Genomic DNA, 18,777 nt, shown 5'->3' on the forward strand with positions numbered 1-18,777 from the left:
TGCGTTGGGCTATTTCAACCAATCCTTTTCACAGTTACCCCCTTCCCCTCGCCTTCTCTCGTGTTGTACTGTAAATTAAACAGTTCTCTCCTCCCCGGCCTGACGAAGGTTCACACCTCCGAATCGTTGACTGTTCGCCTTTCTGCAAACGCTAATCGACCTGCTCAGCTTCCCAGCATTTTCTGCTTCCATTTCAATCCATTAAGTTTATCTGCACACTGCCCGTGTTCTTAACCTACCTGCAAATATATTATTTTTTTAATCTGTTCTAAGTTCACCGCAGTCACCTATTCCGGTGATTGCAGTTCTGTCTATTTAATACTTTCTCGTGGTTATATCACGAGTTTCGGGGTCACTGCATCACTTGGCGTGACCCGGCCTGTGCCTTCCTCCCCATTTCCATCCACGTTCTCAGGTGAAAATGAATCCCGGTCCGTGTGTGGGAAAGATTCCCGGCCGGGCTCTCGGATCCCCTTCCCGAATGTTCCAGTTTCCATGGCGACATCCCAAACACTCGCACTCTATTGGTCCGGCGGCCGCGGTCTGGCCCAGCTGGTATGGCAATTGGTCGACGGGCCCGTCCGTCAGTCGCGGTAGCACTTCCGGGTGAGCGACTCCGGGCCTGCGGCTTGCGGCTGAGTCTAAGCGAGAAGGGAGCCCGATTTTTTTTCTCCCCACCGCGACACCATGGGGGACTCGGCCGCCGAGGATCGTTTTGATGGCATTCTCCTCGCCATGGCCCAGCAGCACGAAGACGGCGTGCACCAGGTATGAGGGAAGGAGGCGACGCTGGGCGAGTGGAGTCCCTCTCCCCCGGCTCAGATCACACGGGTCTCCCCCGGCGCGCACACACACCGCGCCGCGCCCCCGGTAAACCTGCTGCGAGGAAAGGCACCGACTTTATATCTCTCTCCCCGGCAGCATGGTCCTTCCCTTGAATGCACCATGTCTCTTCCGCTCAATCCGCCCCAGCACGTGGAGAGATTTCCTCCCCCCGCCTCTGGACAATTTGCTGATGGGTCCCTTCTCTACCTGTCCCCGGGGATCAGCTGTCGGCCCGGAGAGTGGCTCTGAATGTACCCCCTGCATCTGATTAACCACCAAAGTATTCTCGCCCATTTCTTCCGAGTGCCCCCCTCCCTCCCGGGTGGTCAGTGCCGGTGTTTGCTCTGGTCACGTCCACACATTCCATGCCATCCACAGTCTTTATTCTATCACATCAAGTGCACAATCCAGCCCTCTGGCCACGCCAGATAATGTTATCCCTCAAACATGAGGAATTCTGCAGATGCTGGAATTTCAAGCAACACACATCAAAGTTGCTGGTGAACGCAGCAGGCCAGGCAGCATCTGTAGGAAGAGGTACAGTCGACGTTTCAGACCGAGACCCTTCATCGACTGTACCTTTTCCTAGAGATGCTGCCTGGCCTGCTGCGTTCACCAGCAACTTTGATGGTGTTATCCCTGTAGGGATTGATTGCCTGTTTCGTGTCTCCTGGAAAGCTCCCTTACTCCTTCCAGACTTGTTGGACCCTTCCCCAAAGTGCAGAAAGATCCACTAGGGCAGGTTTTAACCAAGCTCTCATGACATTAACCGAAGGGTCTGTTGGGAACCCCTGCGTTAGAGCTTTCCCTCTTTGTCTGCAGTTAAACCTGCCCCTGACCTTGCTTGTCAGCAGATATCCTTTGAATCGACTTTCCTTTCAACGTGTGTAAATTGCCTTTCGCTCTAGTAGATCTCATCTCAGTTCTTTTGATGCCAGTGTGGAGCCTGGCGTGGCCCACCTGGGCTGGCACGGGCAATCAGCTCAAAGACTCATCAGAGTCACATGGATGAAAGGAAAAATCTTGAAGGCTGTTGTGGAGAGAAGTGTTCGATTGGTCTTGGAGTAGGTTAGGAGGCCAGCACGACATCATGGGCTGAGGGGCCTGTGCTATGTTTAGTATTCAGCATCTTTGTGCACACAGTAAGGCTCTACATTGGTTGGGGTTGACCATGGACGTTGAGTCCTAGCTGACTGTGTGGAAGTTGATAGACAAGCCACTATGCAAATTGGGGAAGTACAATACAGAGAGCAAGCTGTTGTCCATGCAGCAAGCTCCCCTCCCCCATGCAGCAAGCTCCCCCCTCCCCATGCAGCAAGCCCCCCCCATGCAGCAAGCCCCCCCTCCATGCAGCAAGCGCCCCCCCCTCCATGCAGCAAGCTCCCCCCCTCCATGCAGCTAATGAATCCAGTGGAACGGCAGAGACCGATACAGTTTGGCACCAGTGCCACAGGAGTTGCCAGTCAGCCTTCATCTCAACGTGGGACTCCTCCGGATTTTTCCTCAGGGTTTACTCCCAAAGCCTTCTCCATGAATCGGTATAGCCGCAAGGCAGTAGAGGTTTGAGATCAGAGTTTTTCTTCTAGATGAGCTGCCAACCACGGCTGAAGAGCCCCATCTGTCCAATGCACACAATAATTGTTTACCTTGCTTGTATACAACCTCAATAAACTGTGCTGAATGCGACCATTGACAGGCTAGAATGTGTAGTGACTGTAACCTTTCCTAGACCTGCCAACTATTGGAAGAAACACGTTGATTTGGTGCCTATTATGACACCAAGCCATCCCAATGTTCTTTAAAATCATTCTTTTAATATTGGAAATGAATGTGCAGTAAAATCGCACCATCAGCAAAGTGATAATTGAATAATTAGTTTTATAGTTCTTTGTTCGTTCATTTTGTGCCATGTCGTATGATGCGGGTGATCATGATCTTTCCATGACCATGATTGTTCTTGGCAAATTTTTCTACAGAAGTGGTTTGCCATTGTCTTCTTCTAGGCAGTGTCTTTTCAAGATGGATGACCCCCAGCCATTATCAATACTCTTCAGAAATTGTCTACCTGGTGTCAGTGGTCACATAACCAGGACTTTGGATATGCACCAGCTGTCCATACGACCATCCGTCACCTGCGTCCATGGCTCCCCATATGATCCTGATCGGCAGGTGCTACGTCGTGCCCAAGGGCGACCTGCAGGTTAGCAGAGGGAAGGAGCGACTTGCACCTCCTTTGGTAGAGATGCATCTCCACTCTGCCACCCATTATAGCTCTTAACTCTAATTTGTGGTAGTGTAATAGAGCTTTGACTAGCGGCCAGTTGGCATTTTGGATTGATTAGTAAGAGCAAGTTAAAGGCAGGCAGGGGCAAGTGCAGTGGCTGTCATCTGAGTGGACATCGAGTGGTGATCTTAAGGCTTTAGCTCTTTGAGGCTTCACTCAGAGAAAGCAGAGGAAAGAAAAGCTCAAGTTTTTTTACTTCCCTTCTTTATATCTGCTTAGCTAGGACAGTAGAGATGTCAGGCAGGATCGTGCAATGCTCCGCTTGTGGGATGTGGGCATGCAGCGAGACCTCCAGTGTCCTGGATGACTACAACTGCGAGAAGTGTATCCAGCTGCAGTTTCTAAGGAACCCTGTTAAGGAGTTGGAACTGGAACTGGATGAACTCCAAATCATTCGGGAGGCTGAAGGGGTGACCCAAGGTGCAGGACACAGGAAACTAGGTGACAGTCAGGAAGGGGAAAGGGGTTAAGGAGAGAGTGCAGAGCACCCCTGTGGCCAGCCCTCTCAGGTATATCACTTTGGATACTGTCGGTGGTGGGGGGTGACCTAACAGACGAAATTCACAGTGGTCTGGTCTCTGGCACTGAGTTTGCCTCTGTGACTCAGGGAAGGGGGATAGAAGAGACACACTGTGGCGATATGGGATCCGTTAGTTAGGGGAACGGACAGACGGTTCTGTGGGCGAGAACGAAATTCCTGGATGGTATGTTGCCTTCTGGGTGCCAGTGTCCAGGATATCTCGGATCGAGTCCTCAGCATTTTTAAGTGGAAGGGTGAACAGTCAGAAGTCGTGGTCCGTGTAGGTATCTATGGCATGGATAGGATGAGTGACGAGGTTCTGCATAGGGAATTAGGTGCTAAGTTAAAGGGCAGGACCTCCAGGGTTGTGATCTCAGGACTGCCACCCGTGCTATGTGCTAGTGAGGCCAGAACTAGGAAGATTGTACCGTTTAATTTGTGGTGTAAGAGGCAGGGCACAAGATACTTGAATCCAGGGAATGTGGGATCCGTACAGAAGGGGCGGTTTGCACCTGAACTGGAGAGGGGCTAATATCCTTGCAGGAAGGTTTGTTAATGCTGCCTGGTGGGGTATAAACTATAGTTGCCGGGAGATGGGAACCAGAGAGCCAAAACAGTGGAGAGATTGTTGGTATATGGGATAAGGTAGCTGAACTGCTGATTAGCAGTTATGTTGTTGCAGACATCACAAAATCATGGCTGAAAGATTATAGCTGGGAGCTTAATGTTCAAGGATACACATTGTATCAAAAGAATAGGCAGGAAGGCAGAGGGTGGCGTTGCTCTGTTGGTAAAAAATTAAATCAAGTCATTAGAAAGAGGTGAAGTAGGGTTGGAAAGTGTTGAATCATTGTGGATAGAGCTAAGGATCTGCAAGGGTAAAAAGACCCTGATGGGAGTTGTATACACACCCCCAAACAGTAGTAAGGATGTGGCCTACAAATTACAACGGGAGATAGAAAGTATAGAAAATGCATGCTGAAAGGGCAATGTTACCATAGTCAGTCATTATGCAGGTTGATTGGGAAAATCAGGTTGGTGCTGGATTTCAGGACAGGGAATTTCCAGAGTGCCTATGAGATGGCTTTTTAGAGCAGTTTGTGGTTGAGCCTACTAGAGGATCAACTATTCTGGATTGGGTGTTGTGCAACGAACCAGAATTAATTAGAGAGCTTAAGGGAAAAGAACCCTTGGGGACAAGTGATCATAATATCAAATTCACGCTGAAATTTGAGAAGGAGAGGCTAAAGTCAGATGTATCAGTACTACAGTGGAGTAAAGAGAATTACAGAGGCATGAGAGAGGAGCTGGCCAGAATTGATTGGAAAAGAACACTGACAGGATGACGCCAGAACAGTAACCTATCAAATGGTGAAAGGCCTTGATAGAGTGGATGTGAAAAGGATGTTTCCTATGGTGGGAGAGCCTAAGACCAGAGGACACTGCCTCAGAATAAAGGGGTCTCCTTTTAGAATGGAGATGAGGAGGAATTTCTTTAGCCAGAGAATGGTAAATCTGTGGAATTCTTTGCCACAGGCAGCCGTGGAGGCCAAGTCTTTGTGTATTTAGGACAGAGTTTGATAGAATTTTGATTGGTCAGGGCATGAAAGGATACTGGGAGAAGGCAGGAGATTGGGGCTGAGAGGAAAATTGGATCAGCCCTGGTGAAATGGTGAGCATACACAATGGGCCGAATGGCCTAATTCTGCTCCTATATCTCATGGTCTTGTGGTGTTAATGGTGAAATAAGTATCGGCAAGGACATTGGAGAACACCTCAGCTCTTGTTTGAAAATGTGGAAAGTACTTTTTCATCCCCTAAGAGGGCAGAAAGGCCCTCATTTTTATATCTCACCTGCTCTGGGCAGCAGGCCTTTAAACTCCGGCAACAAGAATGTAGATTTTCACCACTTGTCTCAGGATTGAAGCTTTGAACCGAAGACTTCTCCACTCACTCTAGTGAATCCTCTGGCACATGGGATGCCCTTTGGTATGCTAGTCTTTCAGTCCACCTGGCCTGAGCTGCTCTGCATTATCTCTTTGTCCAGCAGCCGCATCCTTGTTGAGCGGTGGTTTAACTGCTAGTAATGTCGGAATGGATGTTGAATGGGCTGAATGAAATACTTGGTGTTAGATCTGGTCTACTAGCAGAGACTGAAATCTAACACTTCACCATGCTCTTCACTGGCCAGTAGCAAGCTGTTTTTTTTAAAAACTACAAATATAATCAGTGTCAAATATTCTATTCTATTTAGAAACGTAGCCTGGAGGAGGCCCTTCTGCCCTTCAAGCTATGTTGCTCAGCAATCCCCAATTCAACCCTAATTTATGTTTACCAATAGACCTACTAACCGATACAGCTTTGGACTGTGGGTGGAAACTGGAGCACCTGGAGAATACCCAAGCATGCATTCCGCTGGGAGGACGTACAGAAACTCCTTACAGATGTTGTCGCAATTGAACTCCAATGCCCCGAGCTGTAATAGCGTTGCATTAATCATTGTTATTTTTCATTTGGAGTATATTTTCAATTTTGATGTGATACTATACTGTGCAAAATTCTTAGGCACATAGGTTTTTTTTTAATATAAGGTTTTCAGACGGCGTGGCCTCCACAGAGCACTGATCCCAACGTCATCAAGGGTGTCTGGGATTACCTGGAGAGACAGAAGCAAGTGAGACAGCTGAAGGCCGCAGAAGAACTGCGGCAAGTTCTCCAAGCTGCTTGCAACAACCTACCAGCCGATTTTCTTACAAAACTGCGCAACGGTGCACCGAAGAGAATTGATGCAGTTTTAAGGGCCTGGGGTGGTCAGACCAAATATTGATTTGATTTAGTTTATTACTGTTTACTGCTCTTAAAGTAAACTTTTTGATATTTAGAAACTATACATTTCATTATTTTGAAAGCATCTTCACTTTACAAATTTTTTTGTTACATGTAATTCGGACTTTTGCACAGCACTGTATGTATTTTAAGTGAGATTATTTATTTGGTGGGTTCTGGGAAACCACGACTAGTTAAATGAATAAAAAGGACTTTGCTTTTATTCTTCCAGCTTGTAGATACATTCTTCAGTTTCCTGAGGCGTAAAACTGACTTCTTCACTGGTGGAGAGCAAGGAGCAGCTGAAAAAGTGAGTATAAAGGTTCTTCTACAGTCAGTGGGAGATCATGCTATGCCTCCATTTCTTTCAATGCTGTTTTCATAGTACAAAGGTTCCAACCCTCTGTACAAACTGGGGGACTAAACACAAAATAATCTGCAGATGCTGGGTCAAAGCAACACTCACAACACGCTGGAAGAGCTCAGCAGGTTGGGCAGCATACGTGGAAATGATCAGTCAATGTTTCGGGCCGGAACCCTTTGTCAGGATTCAACGTTCCGGCCCGAAACGTTGATTGATCGTTTCCACGGATGCTGTCTGACCTGCTGAGTTCCTCCAGCGTGTTGTCAGTGAAACTAAGGGACTGCTGCACTGATATGGGGAAGTCTCTTTGCATCCTTCCCCCACCCGCAAAGGCCCCATTTGCTCGTGGTGTCTCCCCAGTAGTCTATTGGTGTAATTTTTTTTGTAAACAGACTCCTGTTTTCCACAGTTGGTCACAGAGACATTCAAGCGCCACCAGAAGTTAGCCGTACAGGCCCAGATGGAGAAAGAGGTGAAGCGGGAAGCCGAGAAAAAGGAGAAAGTGGAGCGAGCCCTCCTTACAGAGGCCAAGGAGAAATCAGCGACTGAAGCAAAGCAGCCGAAGATCAAGGAGCTAACGGACGAGGAGGCGAACCAACTGCAGAAGGAGATCGATCAGGTGAGCAGATCACTGAGGCCAGTCACTGGAGTTAGCTCAGCAAATGGTTAAGAATAAAGAACCGGAGAGATGGGGAAAATGGTTACTCATTCAGCTTTGCAGGCTGTACACTGAGATTCTTCCACAAGAGAAAATGCTAACTCTACATTCACCCTGTCAAAAACCCGTGGAATGTTCCTGAAATCTTAACGGGCTCAGTGGCACAGCTGGTGGCGCCACAGTGTTGCAGCGACATGGGTTTAATTGTGACTTTAGATGCTGTCCGTGTGGAGTTTGCTGTTCTCCCTGAGACCACGTGGTGCTCCGCTTTCCTTCCACATCCCAAAGCTGTGCAGGTAGGTGGGAGAACTGGCCTCTGTAAATTGCCTGTGTGTGTGTTTGTGTGTGTGTGTGTGTGTGTGTGTGTGTGAAGAATAGTGAAGCAGAAAAAACCCAGGAGCCTACTCCTGCTCCTACCCATTATGTCCTTTTCTATACCTCTTTTTGATTTTCTTCAGCCCTCTCTACCACTTATTTTCCCTTTTTGTCATCAGCACCATACCCTCAAAGTTAAAATTAAATTGTCACTGTTTTTCAACCCTGAGATTCATTTTCTTGTGCGCATACTCAGCAAATCTACAAAATAGTAACTATAACAGGATCAGTGAAAGATGAACCAGAGTGCAGAAGACAACAAACTGTGCAAATGGAAATATAAGTAGCAATAAATTAACAAAAGAATGATATAAAGATTCCTTGAAAGTGAGGTCAATGGTTGTGGGACCCAATGCTTTAGTGCTTTTATCCAAGTTTTTTATATGAATTGTAAAGCAGAAACTCCAGCACAGTCTCTCTGGCACGTCACCTTTCAACCATATATGCCTCTATTCTCTATTTCCTGCTAACCAGCCACTGATTTTTTTTTTTCCCCATGCCAAAATGTTCCTTTCCCTGCAACAGCGCATATTTTTTTCACAAGGCGCCCTGGTAGGGTAGTGGTTAGCGCGACGCTGTTACATATCAGGGCGTCGGAGTCGGAATTCTAGCATTGTCTGTACGGAGTCTCTGTACGTCTTCCCCGTGGAACGTGTGATTTTTCTCTGGGTGCTCCAGTTTCCTCCTGCACTCCAAAAACTTGCTGGGTAGGTTAATTGGGCATTGTAAATTCTTCTGTGATTAGGTTAGGGTTAAATTGAGGTTCTCATGGGTGGGAGGGGTCTATTCTGTGCTATATCACTCAATAAATAAATAACCTCTGATGCAACTTACCATGAGAATTCTGGGGTGAAAAAGACAGAATCTAATAGGAGTGAGGAGCGGAGAGTGGACCAAGGAAGAAAGGGAAGGAGGAGGGCACCAGAGGGTTGATGGGCAGGTATGGAGAAGAGAAGGGGTGAGAGGGAAACCAGAATGTACATCCAATATTTGTCACTTATCCACAGTAAATGTTACTTCTCCAAAGGACTCCAAAATATTGGTGAAACATGGTTTCTAAAGCTTTGCCTTTCCCCTTTGCCATACATGAACATCTTTAACAATAGTTTCCAACTTTTCCCCTGTGATGGTTATCTGTAATTTCTTGCTTTCTGCCTCTCTCGCTTTTGAATAAGGGAATGGTGAGTAGGCTGCTGGTAGAGAGAGATGTTGTACTGCTGTTATTACGTTAGGTGTGGTGAAAGTTGTCCAGTTGGGTGTTTGATCTGACAATGTGTATTGGGATGAAGAGGGTTAGGTGTTTTTATTTGGAGATACAGCACGGAATTGGCCCTTCTTGCCTTTCGAGCCACTGCACGCTGCAAACCCTGACAACCCCGATTTAACCCTAACCTAATTTACAATGACCAGTTGACCTTTGGACTGTGGGAGAAAACCCACGCATTCCATGCAGGGGATACACAGAGACTCCTTACAGCGGATGCTGGGATTGAACTCCGAATTTCTGACACCTTGAGCTGTCATAGCGTCATTTAGCGTTTCTCTTAGGCGTTGGTGTCTACCTCATTGCCTGTGATTTACGCCTTTGCCTCCGCCCCTGTGGAAGTGCATACATTTTGATGTTTGCCTTGTAAACTTTTCTTACTGTTCCATTAAGGACCCTGTTTGAGGTGGTATCAGCTCAGGGCTCTCTGAGTGGAGCCCCATGGAAACATGTCTTGGTGTTTGTAGGTAGTTTCTTACAGCTGAGGCCAGGACCTGGATGGGTACATCCTTGCCACTTGTCAAGGCATCTTGCACCTTGTCAGCTTCCAGTTTCTCCAGCAGGCAAATTTGTGACCTCCGATTTGGACCCTTAATATTGTCACCCAAGCAGTGTTGGATTTTATGGCAAAGTAACATAAGCCTGTCCTGTGAAAGTACCTAGATTTTGTTACTTATAAAATATAAATCAAGGCCTGTACAGTTTGGATGTTATCTGTACTCTATATTTTATTTTCGCCAAACAATTGATGCTAGAACGTACAATCATCACAGCGATATTTGATTCTGTGCTTCCCACTCCCTGGATTACAAATCGATAGTAAATATTAAAAATTTAAATTATAAATCATAAATAGAAAATAGAAAAATGGGAAGTGTTTTCTCAATTTGCTGTGGTCAAATTTGTCCCACTCATGCTAAAATGCATCTGATTTAGAACTTTATCACCCCTTTTAAAGTGAAATGCTTAAACAAAGAAAAGGTGCTTTGTGATATTTGTGCAATTTACATCAGTCCAAATAAATGAGTTTTATCACAAAATGCTTATAATTCAGTACTTTGATAGGCTATCAGAAGTTAAATATGACAGGAATGTTTAACTGTAGCATTCTAGAGAGAAGTGAAGCAGATGGGATAAGTTCATTTGAACATCTTGGTCAGTCTCGATGAGATGGGCTGAATGGTCTGCTTCCTGTGCTGTATAGCTCAATGGTCTTTCTTGTTGAAGGTTTCGATCCACTTATGACCACAGCCCGTGTTTTTGAGTCAGTTGCTTGCTGATGCAAGTATTGAGGCTGCATTTAAACTAACTTTGCTTTGCATTTTTCATCCAGAAAAAAGAACAAGAAAGTGTTGGGGATGGAATTACAGCCAATGGGGAAAAGCCCTCGGAAAATCAGGATTCAAAGCAGGTAATGGGGAAGCTGAGTCTCTGAGATGGGTAGAGGTTTATTAAATGGGTTCCCGTTCCAATATGTCAGTTCACAACCTCCACTTTTGCCATGATGAGGCTATTTTCAGGGTGGAGGAGCAACACCTCGTATTCTGTCTAGGTAGCCTCTGACCTCATGGCATGAACATTGATTTCTCCTTCAGATGTTCTCTCTCCTCCCTGTCCCTCTTCTCCAGTCCCCCACTCTGGCATCTTACCTCTTCTCCTCACCTGCCTAACATTTACCCCTGGTGCCTCTCCTCCTCCTCTTTCTCAAATGGTCCACTGTCTCCTATCGTATTCCTCCTTCCCCAGCCCTTTACCTTTCCCACCCACCAGGGTTTCCTTATCACCTTCCAGCTAGCCTCCTTCCCTTCTTATTCTGGCGTCTTTCCCCGTCTTTTCCAGTCCTGATGAAGGGGTCTTGGCCCAAAACCTCGATTGTTTGTTTATTTTCATAGATGCTGCCTAACTACTGAGTTCCTACAGCATTTTGTGTGTGTTGCTTATTAAAAGGGTGCATCATTTTAAAAACCCACATTTCTTATCTTCGGCTCTTTAGATTGCAGGTTTTTTTTAATGATCTTGTCTCCGGTCCTTTATTAAATCTCTTTGGGGCTCACACAAATGTTTTTTCTTTCTGTGGGCTCAGATGACTGTATGTGCTGGATCAGAGTGGATCAGAGCTTGTGTACTCTACAGTAGAAGTTATTGAAAAGGTTGTATGATTTAATAATCGTCATTGTAGATTGGATGGATGAAAGAAAGCAACTTAAAGTGTGGGTAAAAGTAATTCTAACTACATAACAGTGTGGAGAGTGAACAGGAGCATGGGCTGGCTGGTGTGAGTAGCCTGTTTGAATGTTGTTACTTGTTTCTAAAATATGCCAGAACAGAGTGTATGTGGAAATCTGCTTCTTAAACACTGTCCTGTGGCATTTATCGCAGACAATACAGTCAGGAAAATGCTGAAGTTGAGTATCCTGAGTAAAGAACACTGACTGAGACTCCCTCAAAGTGAGTGTCAGGCTTCGCCGTGCTTCCTATTATGTCCCATCTTCAAGTTCAGTATTTAAAACTTTAGTCCCTTTGGTTCATCTGGTTAAATATTTAATTCTCACTGTGCAATCTGTTAATTGGTTCAGCATGGCTGCTGCATAACCCCTGTGTGTGACTGCCTCAGTTAGTCTGTGAACTGGACACCACAACTAAGATCCTTTTGCTCGTTCGTTTTGTGTCTCGGAATCCGTGTGCCCAGTTGTGGAATGAGCCGTGCTCGCTGGGGATGCTGCAATATGAAATGTGTCCTCTTGGCCCCATGCAAATCTGTAGGCGGAGTCTGAATCTGAAGGCGAAGAGGACGAGAAGGACAAAGGGAAACTGAAGCCCAATGCTGGAAACGGTGCTGATCTGCCCAACTACCGGTGGACCCAGACTCTGTCTGAAGTGGATGTAAGTGTTAATCATTTATCTTAACGCAGATAGGGGTGGCTAAGGCAGGAAATGATGCAACATTGATATAGAACATAGACCAGTACAGCACAGGAACAGACTCTTCAGCTCACACTGTTATGCCGAACCAGCTAAAAAGCAAAGCAAAAGCACCTAAATACTAATCCCTCCTACCCACACCGTGTCCCTATCCCTCCATCCTTACATCCACGTGCCTATCTAAATGTCTCTTAAAAGCCCCTAATGTATTTACCTCCCCCCCGCCATACCAGGCAGCGCATTTCCAGGTATCCGCGATTCTGATTTTAAAAATCTCGCCCCTCGCATTCCCCTTGAACCTACCCCCTCCCACCTTCAACGATTGCCCTGTGGTATTAGCTATTTCAACCTGGGAAACAGATACTCCCTGTCCTCTGTACGCCTCTCATAATCTTGTAAACCTCTCCGTCTCTGTCGCCAGAGAAAAGAAACCAAGTTTATCCAACCTCTTGTGATAGCACGTGCCCTCAGAACCAGGCAGCATCCTGGTAAGCCTCTTCTGCACCCTCTCCAAATGAGGAGGTAATCTTTCGACTGAGGATATGGAGAGGAATTTTGTTGCAAGGGTATGATTATCAACTGATGGTAATATTTCAAAGTATATCATTATCTATTGTTTTATGCAGCAGGTATTTCACAATTATTCTCCTGGAGAAGTTGGAATGGAAATAATTGAGTTTTGGTTGCCGTGTAGGCTTAGACAACACTGGATAGAATTATGACTGAATGCCCTTTCTGTCATTCTTGTCGGGGTTGTGTTTCCAGCTTCTGGTACCATTCCAAGTCAACTTCAGATTGAAGAGTCGGGACGTGGTTGTGGAGATCCAGAGGCGCCACTTGAAACTGGGTCTGAAAGGCCACCCACCTGTAATCAATGGTGAGATGTTCAATGATGTGAAAGTTGAGGAGAGCTCATGGCTGCTGGAAGATGGAAAGAGCGTTAATGTCCATCTGGAGAAGGTGAGCTGGCATTGGTAGTGGGTAAAGTGAAACCTCCTCCATATATATTTTTTTTGGTCTTTTGAGGGATATGGAAACAGAAAATCAGAGCTGGAAACCACCCAGCATCCAGTCAGTGTAGCTGTTATAACTTTGTACATTTCAGTGATGTTCCCTGTCATTCTTCAGAACTAATGAATATCGTCTCCCTGAACAAGAACAGCAGTGCCTCCACTTCCTAAGGAGACTGAGGCAAGCAAGGCTCCCCCTCCCCCCTCCCTCCCACCACCATCTTAAATGAATTTCACAGGAGCACCATTGAGGGCATCCTGACAAGCTGCATCTCCCTCTGGTATGGGAGCAGCAAACATTGGACTGGAAGTCCCTTTGAGAACAGCTAGAGGATCATAGGGGGTCTCCCTACCATCCATCAGGGACATTTATCAGGAGCACTGCAAACACAGGGCCTTTAATATTATCAAGGATCCCACCCATCCCTCCAGCCTCCTCTTTGACTCTCTACCACCAGGCAGGAGACTCCGGTGCATAAAAATGAGAACGGTTAGAATAGGAAACATTTTCTTCCCTCAGGTCGTTTGGCTTCCGCACGCCCTGCTGCATCACATTCGAAGTGTCACTGGTTCCATACCTTACACTACTTAATTTGTGCACTTTAGTTTGCTAGTTATGTGTGACTCATCTGTAGGTTTTTATCCTTGCCTTCACAAGTTATTGTGTGTTATGTGTACCACTGTGCCTTACACCCTGGTTCAGAGAAACATCTCATTTCTATGCCTTACACCCTGGTTCAGAGAAACATCTCATTTCTATATACATTATGTGGTTATATATGTTATATACATGTCTATAGTTAAAAGACAATAAACTTGATTTGACTTGATCAACACAGTCTTTCTTCATGTCATTCCATGGTGAACATTTTGTGTACTAACTGGGTCAAAGGTATATCTTAGATTTGGATATTGTACCCAATACTTTGGTCTCACCAAAGTCTTGTGTGGTTTCAGTAAAACATAGAAAATAGGTGCAGGAGTAGGCCATTCGGCCCTTCGAGCCTGCACCGCCATTTATTATGATCATGGCTGATCATCCAACTCAGAACCCCGCCCCAGCCTTCCCTCCGTACCCCCTGACCCCCGTAGCCACAAGGGCCATATCTAACTCCCTCTTAAATATAGCCAATGAACTGGCCTCAACTGTTTCCTGTGGCAGAGAATTCCACAGATTCACCACTCTCTGTGTGAAGAAGTTTTTCCTAATCTCGGTCCTAAAAGGCTTCCCCTCTATCCTCAAACTGTGGCCCCTTGTTCTGGACTTCCCCAACATCGGGAACAATCTTCCTGCATCTAGCCCGTCCAATCCCTTTAGGATCTTATACGTTTCAATCAGATCCCCCCTCAATCTTCTAAATTCCAACGAGTACAAGCCCAGTTCATCCAGTATTTCTTCATATGAAAGTCCTGCCATCCCAGGAATCAATCTGGTGAACCTTCTTTGTACTCCCTCTATGGCAAGGATGTCTTTCCTCAGATTAGGGAACCAAAACTGCACACAATACTCCAGGTGTGGTCTCACCAAGGCCTTGTACAACTGCAGTAGTACCTCCCTGCTCCTGTACTCGAATCCTCTCGCTATAAATGCCAGCATACCATTCGCCTTTTTCACCGCCTGCTGTACCTGCATGCCCACTTTCAATGACTGGTGTATAATGACACCCAGGTCTCGTTGCACCTCTCCTTTTCCTAATCGGCCACCATTCAGATAATAATCTGTTTTCCTATTTTTGCCACCAAAGTGGATAACTTCACATTTATCCACATTAAATTGCATCTGCCATGAATTTGCCCACTCACCCAACCTATCCAAGTCACCCTGCAACCACTTAGCATCCTCCTCACAGCTAACACTGCCACCCAGCTTCGTGTCATCCGCAAACTTGGAGATGCTGCATTTAATTCCCTCATCCAAGTCATTAATATATACTGTAAACAACTGGGGTCCCAGCACTGAGCCTTGCGGTACCCCACTAGTCACCGCCTGCCATTCTGAAAAGGTCCTGTTTATTCCCACTCTTTGCTTCCTGTCTGCTAACCAACTCTCCACCCACACCAATACCTTACCCCCAATACCGTGTGCTTTAAGTTTGCACACTAATCTCCTGTGTGGGACCTTGTCAAAAGCCTTTTGAAAATCCAAATATACCACATCCACTGGTTCTCCCCTATCCACTCTACTAGTTACATCCTCAAAAAATTCTATGAGATTCGTCAGACATGATTTTCCTTTCACAAATCCATGCTGACTTTGTCCGATCATTTCACCGCTTTCCAAATGTGCTGTTATCACATCCTTGATAACTGACTCCAGCAGTTTCCCCACCACCGACGTTAGGCTAACTGGTCTATAATTCCCCGGTTTCTCTCTCCCTCCTTTTTTAAAAATTGGGGTTACATTAGCCACCCTCCAATCCTCAGGAACTAGTCCAGAATCTAATGAGTTTTGAAAAATTATCACTAATGCATCCACTATTTCTTGGGCTACTTCCTTAAGCACTCTGGGATGCAGACCATCTGGCCCTGGGGATTTATCTGCCTTCAATCCCTTCAATTTACCTAACACCACTTCCCTACTAACATGTATTTCGCTCAGTTCCTCCATCTCACTGGACCCTCTGTCCCCTACTATTTCTGGAAGATTATTTATGTCCTCCTTAGTGAAGACAGAACCAAAGTAATTATTCAATTGGTCTGCCATGTCCTTGCTCCCCATAATCAATTCACCTGTTTCTGTCTGCAGGGGACCTACATTTGTCTTTACCAGTCTTTTCCTTTTTACATATCTATGAAAGCTTTTACAGTCCGTTTTTATGTTCCCTGCCAGTTTTCTCTCATAATCTTTTTTCCCCTTCCTAATTAAGCCCTTTGTCCTCCTCTGCTGAACTCTGAATTTCTCCCAGTCCTCAGGTGAGCCACTTTCTCTGGCTAATTTGTATGCTTCTTCTTTGGAATTGATACTATCCCTAATTTCTCTTGTCAGCCACGGGTGCACTACCTTCCTTGATTTATTCTTTTGCCAAACTGGGATGAACAATTGTTGTAGTTCATCCATGCAACCTTTAAATGCTTGCCATTGCATATCCACCGTCAATCCTTTAAGTGTCATTTGCCAGTCTATCTTAGCTAATTCACGTCTCATACCTTCAAAGTTACCCCTCTTTAAGTTCAGAACCTTTGTTTCTGAATTAACTATGTCACTCTCCATCTTAATGAAGAATTCCACCATATTATGGTCACTCTTACCCAAGGGACCTCCCACGACAAGATTGCTAATTAACCCTTCCTCATTGCTCAAAACCTAGTCCAGAATAGCCTGCTCTCTAGTTGGTTCCTCGACATGTTGGTTCAAAAAACCATCCCGCATACATTCCAAGAAATCCTCTTCCTCAGCACCTTTACCAATTTGGTTCACCCAATCTACATGTAGATTGAAGTCACCCATTATAACTGCTGTTCCTTTATTGCACACATTTCTAATTTCCTGTTTAATACCATCTCCGACCTCACTACTACTGTTAGGTGGCCTGTACACAACTCCCACCAGCGTCTTCTGCCCCTTAGTGTTACGCAGCTCTACCCATATCGATTCCACATCTTCCCGGCTTATGTCCTTCCTTTCTATTGCGGTAATCTCTTCTTTAACCAGCAACGCCACCCCACCTCCCCTTCCTTCATGCCTATCCCTCCTGAATATTGAATATCCCTGAATGTTGAGCTCCCATCCCTGGTCACCCTGGAGCCATGTCTCTGTGATCCCAACTATATCATAATCACTAATAACAATCTGCACTTTCAATTCATCCACCTTATTACGAATGCTCCTTGCATTGACACACAAAGCCTTCAGGCGCTCTTTTACAACTCTCTTAGCCCTTATACAATTATGCCGAAAAGTGGCCCTTTTTAATGCTTGCCCTGGATTTGTCGGCCTGCCACTTTTACTTTTCTCCATAGTACTTTTTGCTTCTACCCTCACTTTACACCCCTCTGTCTCTGCACTGGTTCCCATCCCCCTGTTGTGAACTAACCTCTCACGCCTAGCCTCTTTAATTTGATTCCTACCCCCAAACCATTCTAGTTTAAAGTCACCTCAGTAGCCCCCGCTAATCTCCCTGCCAGGATATTGGTCCCCCTAGGATTCAAGTGCAACCCGTCCTTGTTCCAGTACTAAGATCCTCTTGTAATGAAGGCCAACATATTGTTTGCTTTCTTAATTACTCACTGCACCTGCATGTTTGCCTCCAGTGACTTTTGTACAAGGATACCCAGATCCCTTCATGCGTTAAAATTTCCCAATCTATCACTGTTTAAATAGTACTGTGCCTTCCTGTTTTTCCTGTCAAAATGGATAATTTCAACCACATTTCTATATTGTACTGCATGTGTGAATATATATGCTCATTCATGTGAATTGTTTAAATTGCCAGTAAGTTTTTTTACAAATCCCTAACCAATCATAAATCACCCTGTTTTTGTTATCAACAAATTTCAGAGTTTTACATTTAGTTCTGTCATCCAAATTATTCGGAACAGTCTTAGCATTGATCCTTATCCCACTGGTCATTTCCTGCCTTTCGATTTTTCTTTCTTTGTATTTTTTTTTTTTGCTTCCCCTCAACCAATTTTCAATTCATAGAGCAGTACAGCACCAAACCAGGCCCTTTGGCCCATCTAGTCGGTGCTGAACTATTATTCTCCCTAGTCCCATTGATCTGCACCGGGACCATAGCCTTCCATTCCTCTCCCATCCATGTACTTATCCAAACTTCTCTTAAACGTTAAAATAGAACCCATGTCCACCACTTCTGCTGGCAGCCAGTTCCACACTCTGTGAGGAAGTTTCCCCCTCATGTTCTCCTTAAACATTTAACTCATGACCTCCAGTTGTAGTCCCACCCAACCCCAATTTATTACAAGCACGAGAAAATCTGCAGATACTGGAAATCCAAAGCAACGCACACAAAGTGCTGGAGCAACTCAGCAGGCCAGGCAGCACCTGGGGAAAAGAGTAGACAGTTATCGTTTCGGGCCGAGACCCTTCTTCAGGACTGAGAAGGAAGGGGAAAGATGCCAGAATAAAAAGGTGGGGGGAAACAAAAGAGGCTAGCTGGAAGGTGGTAGGTGAAGCCTGGTGGGCGGGAAAGGGCAAGGGCTGGAGAAGAAGGAATCTGATAGAGTGGACCTGGGAGAAAGGGAAGGAGGGAGAGTACCTAGGAGGGTAAAAGGTCAGAGTGGGGAATGGGGGGGGGGGGGAGGAAATAGTTTACCGAAGGAGAAATCGATATTCATGTCGTCAGTTTGTTACAATGGCAGTGTATGATTCCCAATTCCACATGCTTTAGTTTTGGACAATTACCTGTTATATGGATCTTTATTAAGTGGAACTTTCTAGAAATTCAATACGCTGCATAGACTGCTTCTCTTTTATTTATTCTTGTTGCATCTTCAAATAACTCCAGTGTGTTTGACAAATACTGTCAAATCCATCTTGACTTTATCTAATGCTGTTGATGTTTTATTGAGTGTCCTGTTACGACATCTTTAATAACTTTACCATTTTTTCCCTGCAGGCTAACTGGTCTCTTACTCCTTTTTTCTGTAGAAACTGGGTTTACGTTTGCATGTCAGCCCAGGGCATTTGCTCATGTCTCAGTCCGTGAATTGCTTTTTAGCCTAGTAGGTGTAGTGTTTACAGGTAGAGTGTGCCCTGTTGTTGGAGGATC

General features: G+C 45.5%; 1 protein-coding gene across 1 annotated transcript in view; it reads left to right on the forward strand.

The window, feature by feature from the left end:
* The first annotated feature begins 578 nt into the window (after positions 1-578).
* The window catches only part of nudc (nudC nuclear distribution protein), a 28,415-nt gene continuing 10,216 nt past the window's right edge, over positions 579-18,777 (forward strand). Inside the window, exons 1-6 of the mRNA XM_072247144.1 lie at positions 579-768; positions 6,688-6,765; positions 7,229-7,438; positions 10,450-10,527; positions 11,880-11,999; positions 12,804-12,998. Coding sequence (XP_072103245.1) covers positions 688-768; positions 6,688-6,765; positions 7,229-7,438; positions 10,450-10,527; positions 11,880-11,999; positions 12,804-12,998 — 762 coding nt within the window. The 5' untranslated portion in view covers positions 579-687. The remainder of the gene's footprint in view (positions 769-6,687; positions 6,766-7,228; positions 7,439-10,449; positions 10,528-11,879; positions 12,000-12,803; positions 12,999-18,777) is intronic.

This window comes from Mobula birostris, chromosome 30 (assembly GCF_030028105.1).
Source record: "Mobula birostris isolate sMobBir1 chromosome 30, sMobBir1.hap1, whole genome shotgun sequence".
Taxonomy (NCBI): Eukaryota; Metazoa; Chordata; class Chondrichthyes; order Myliobatiformes; family Myliobatidae; genus Mobula; species Mobula birostris.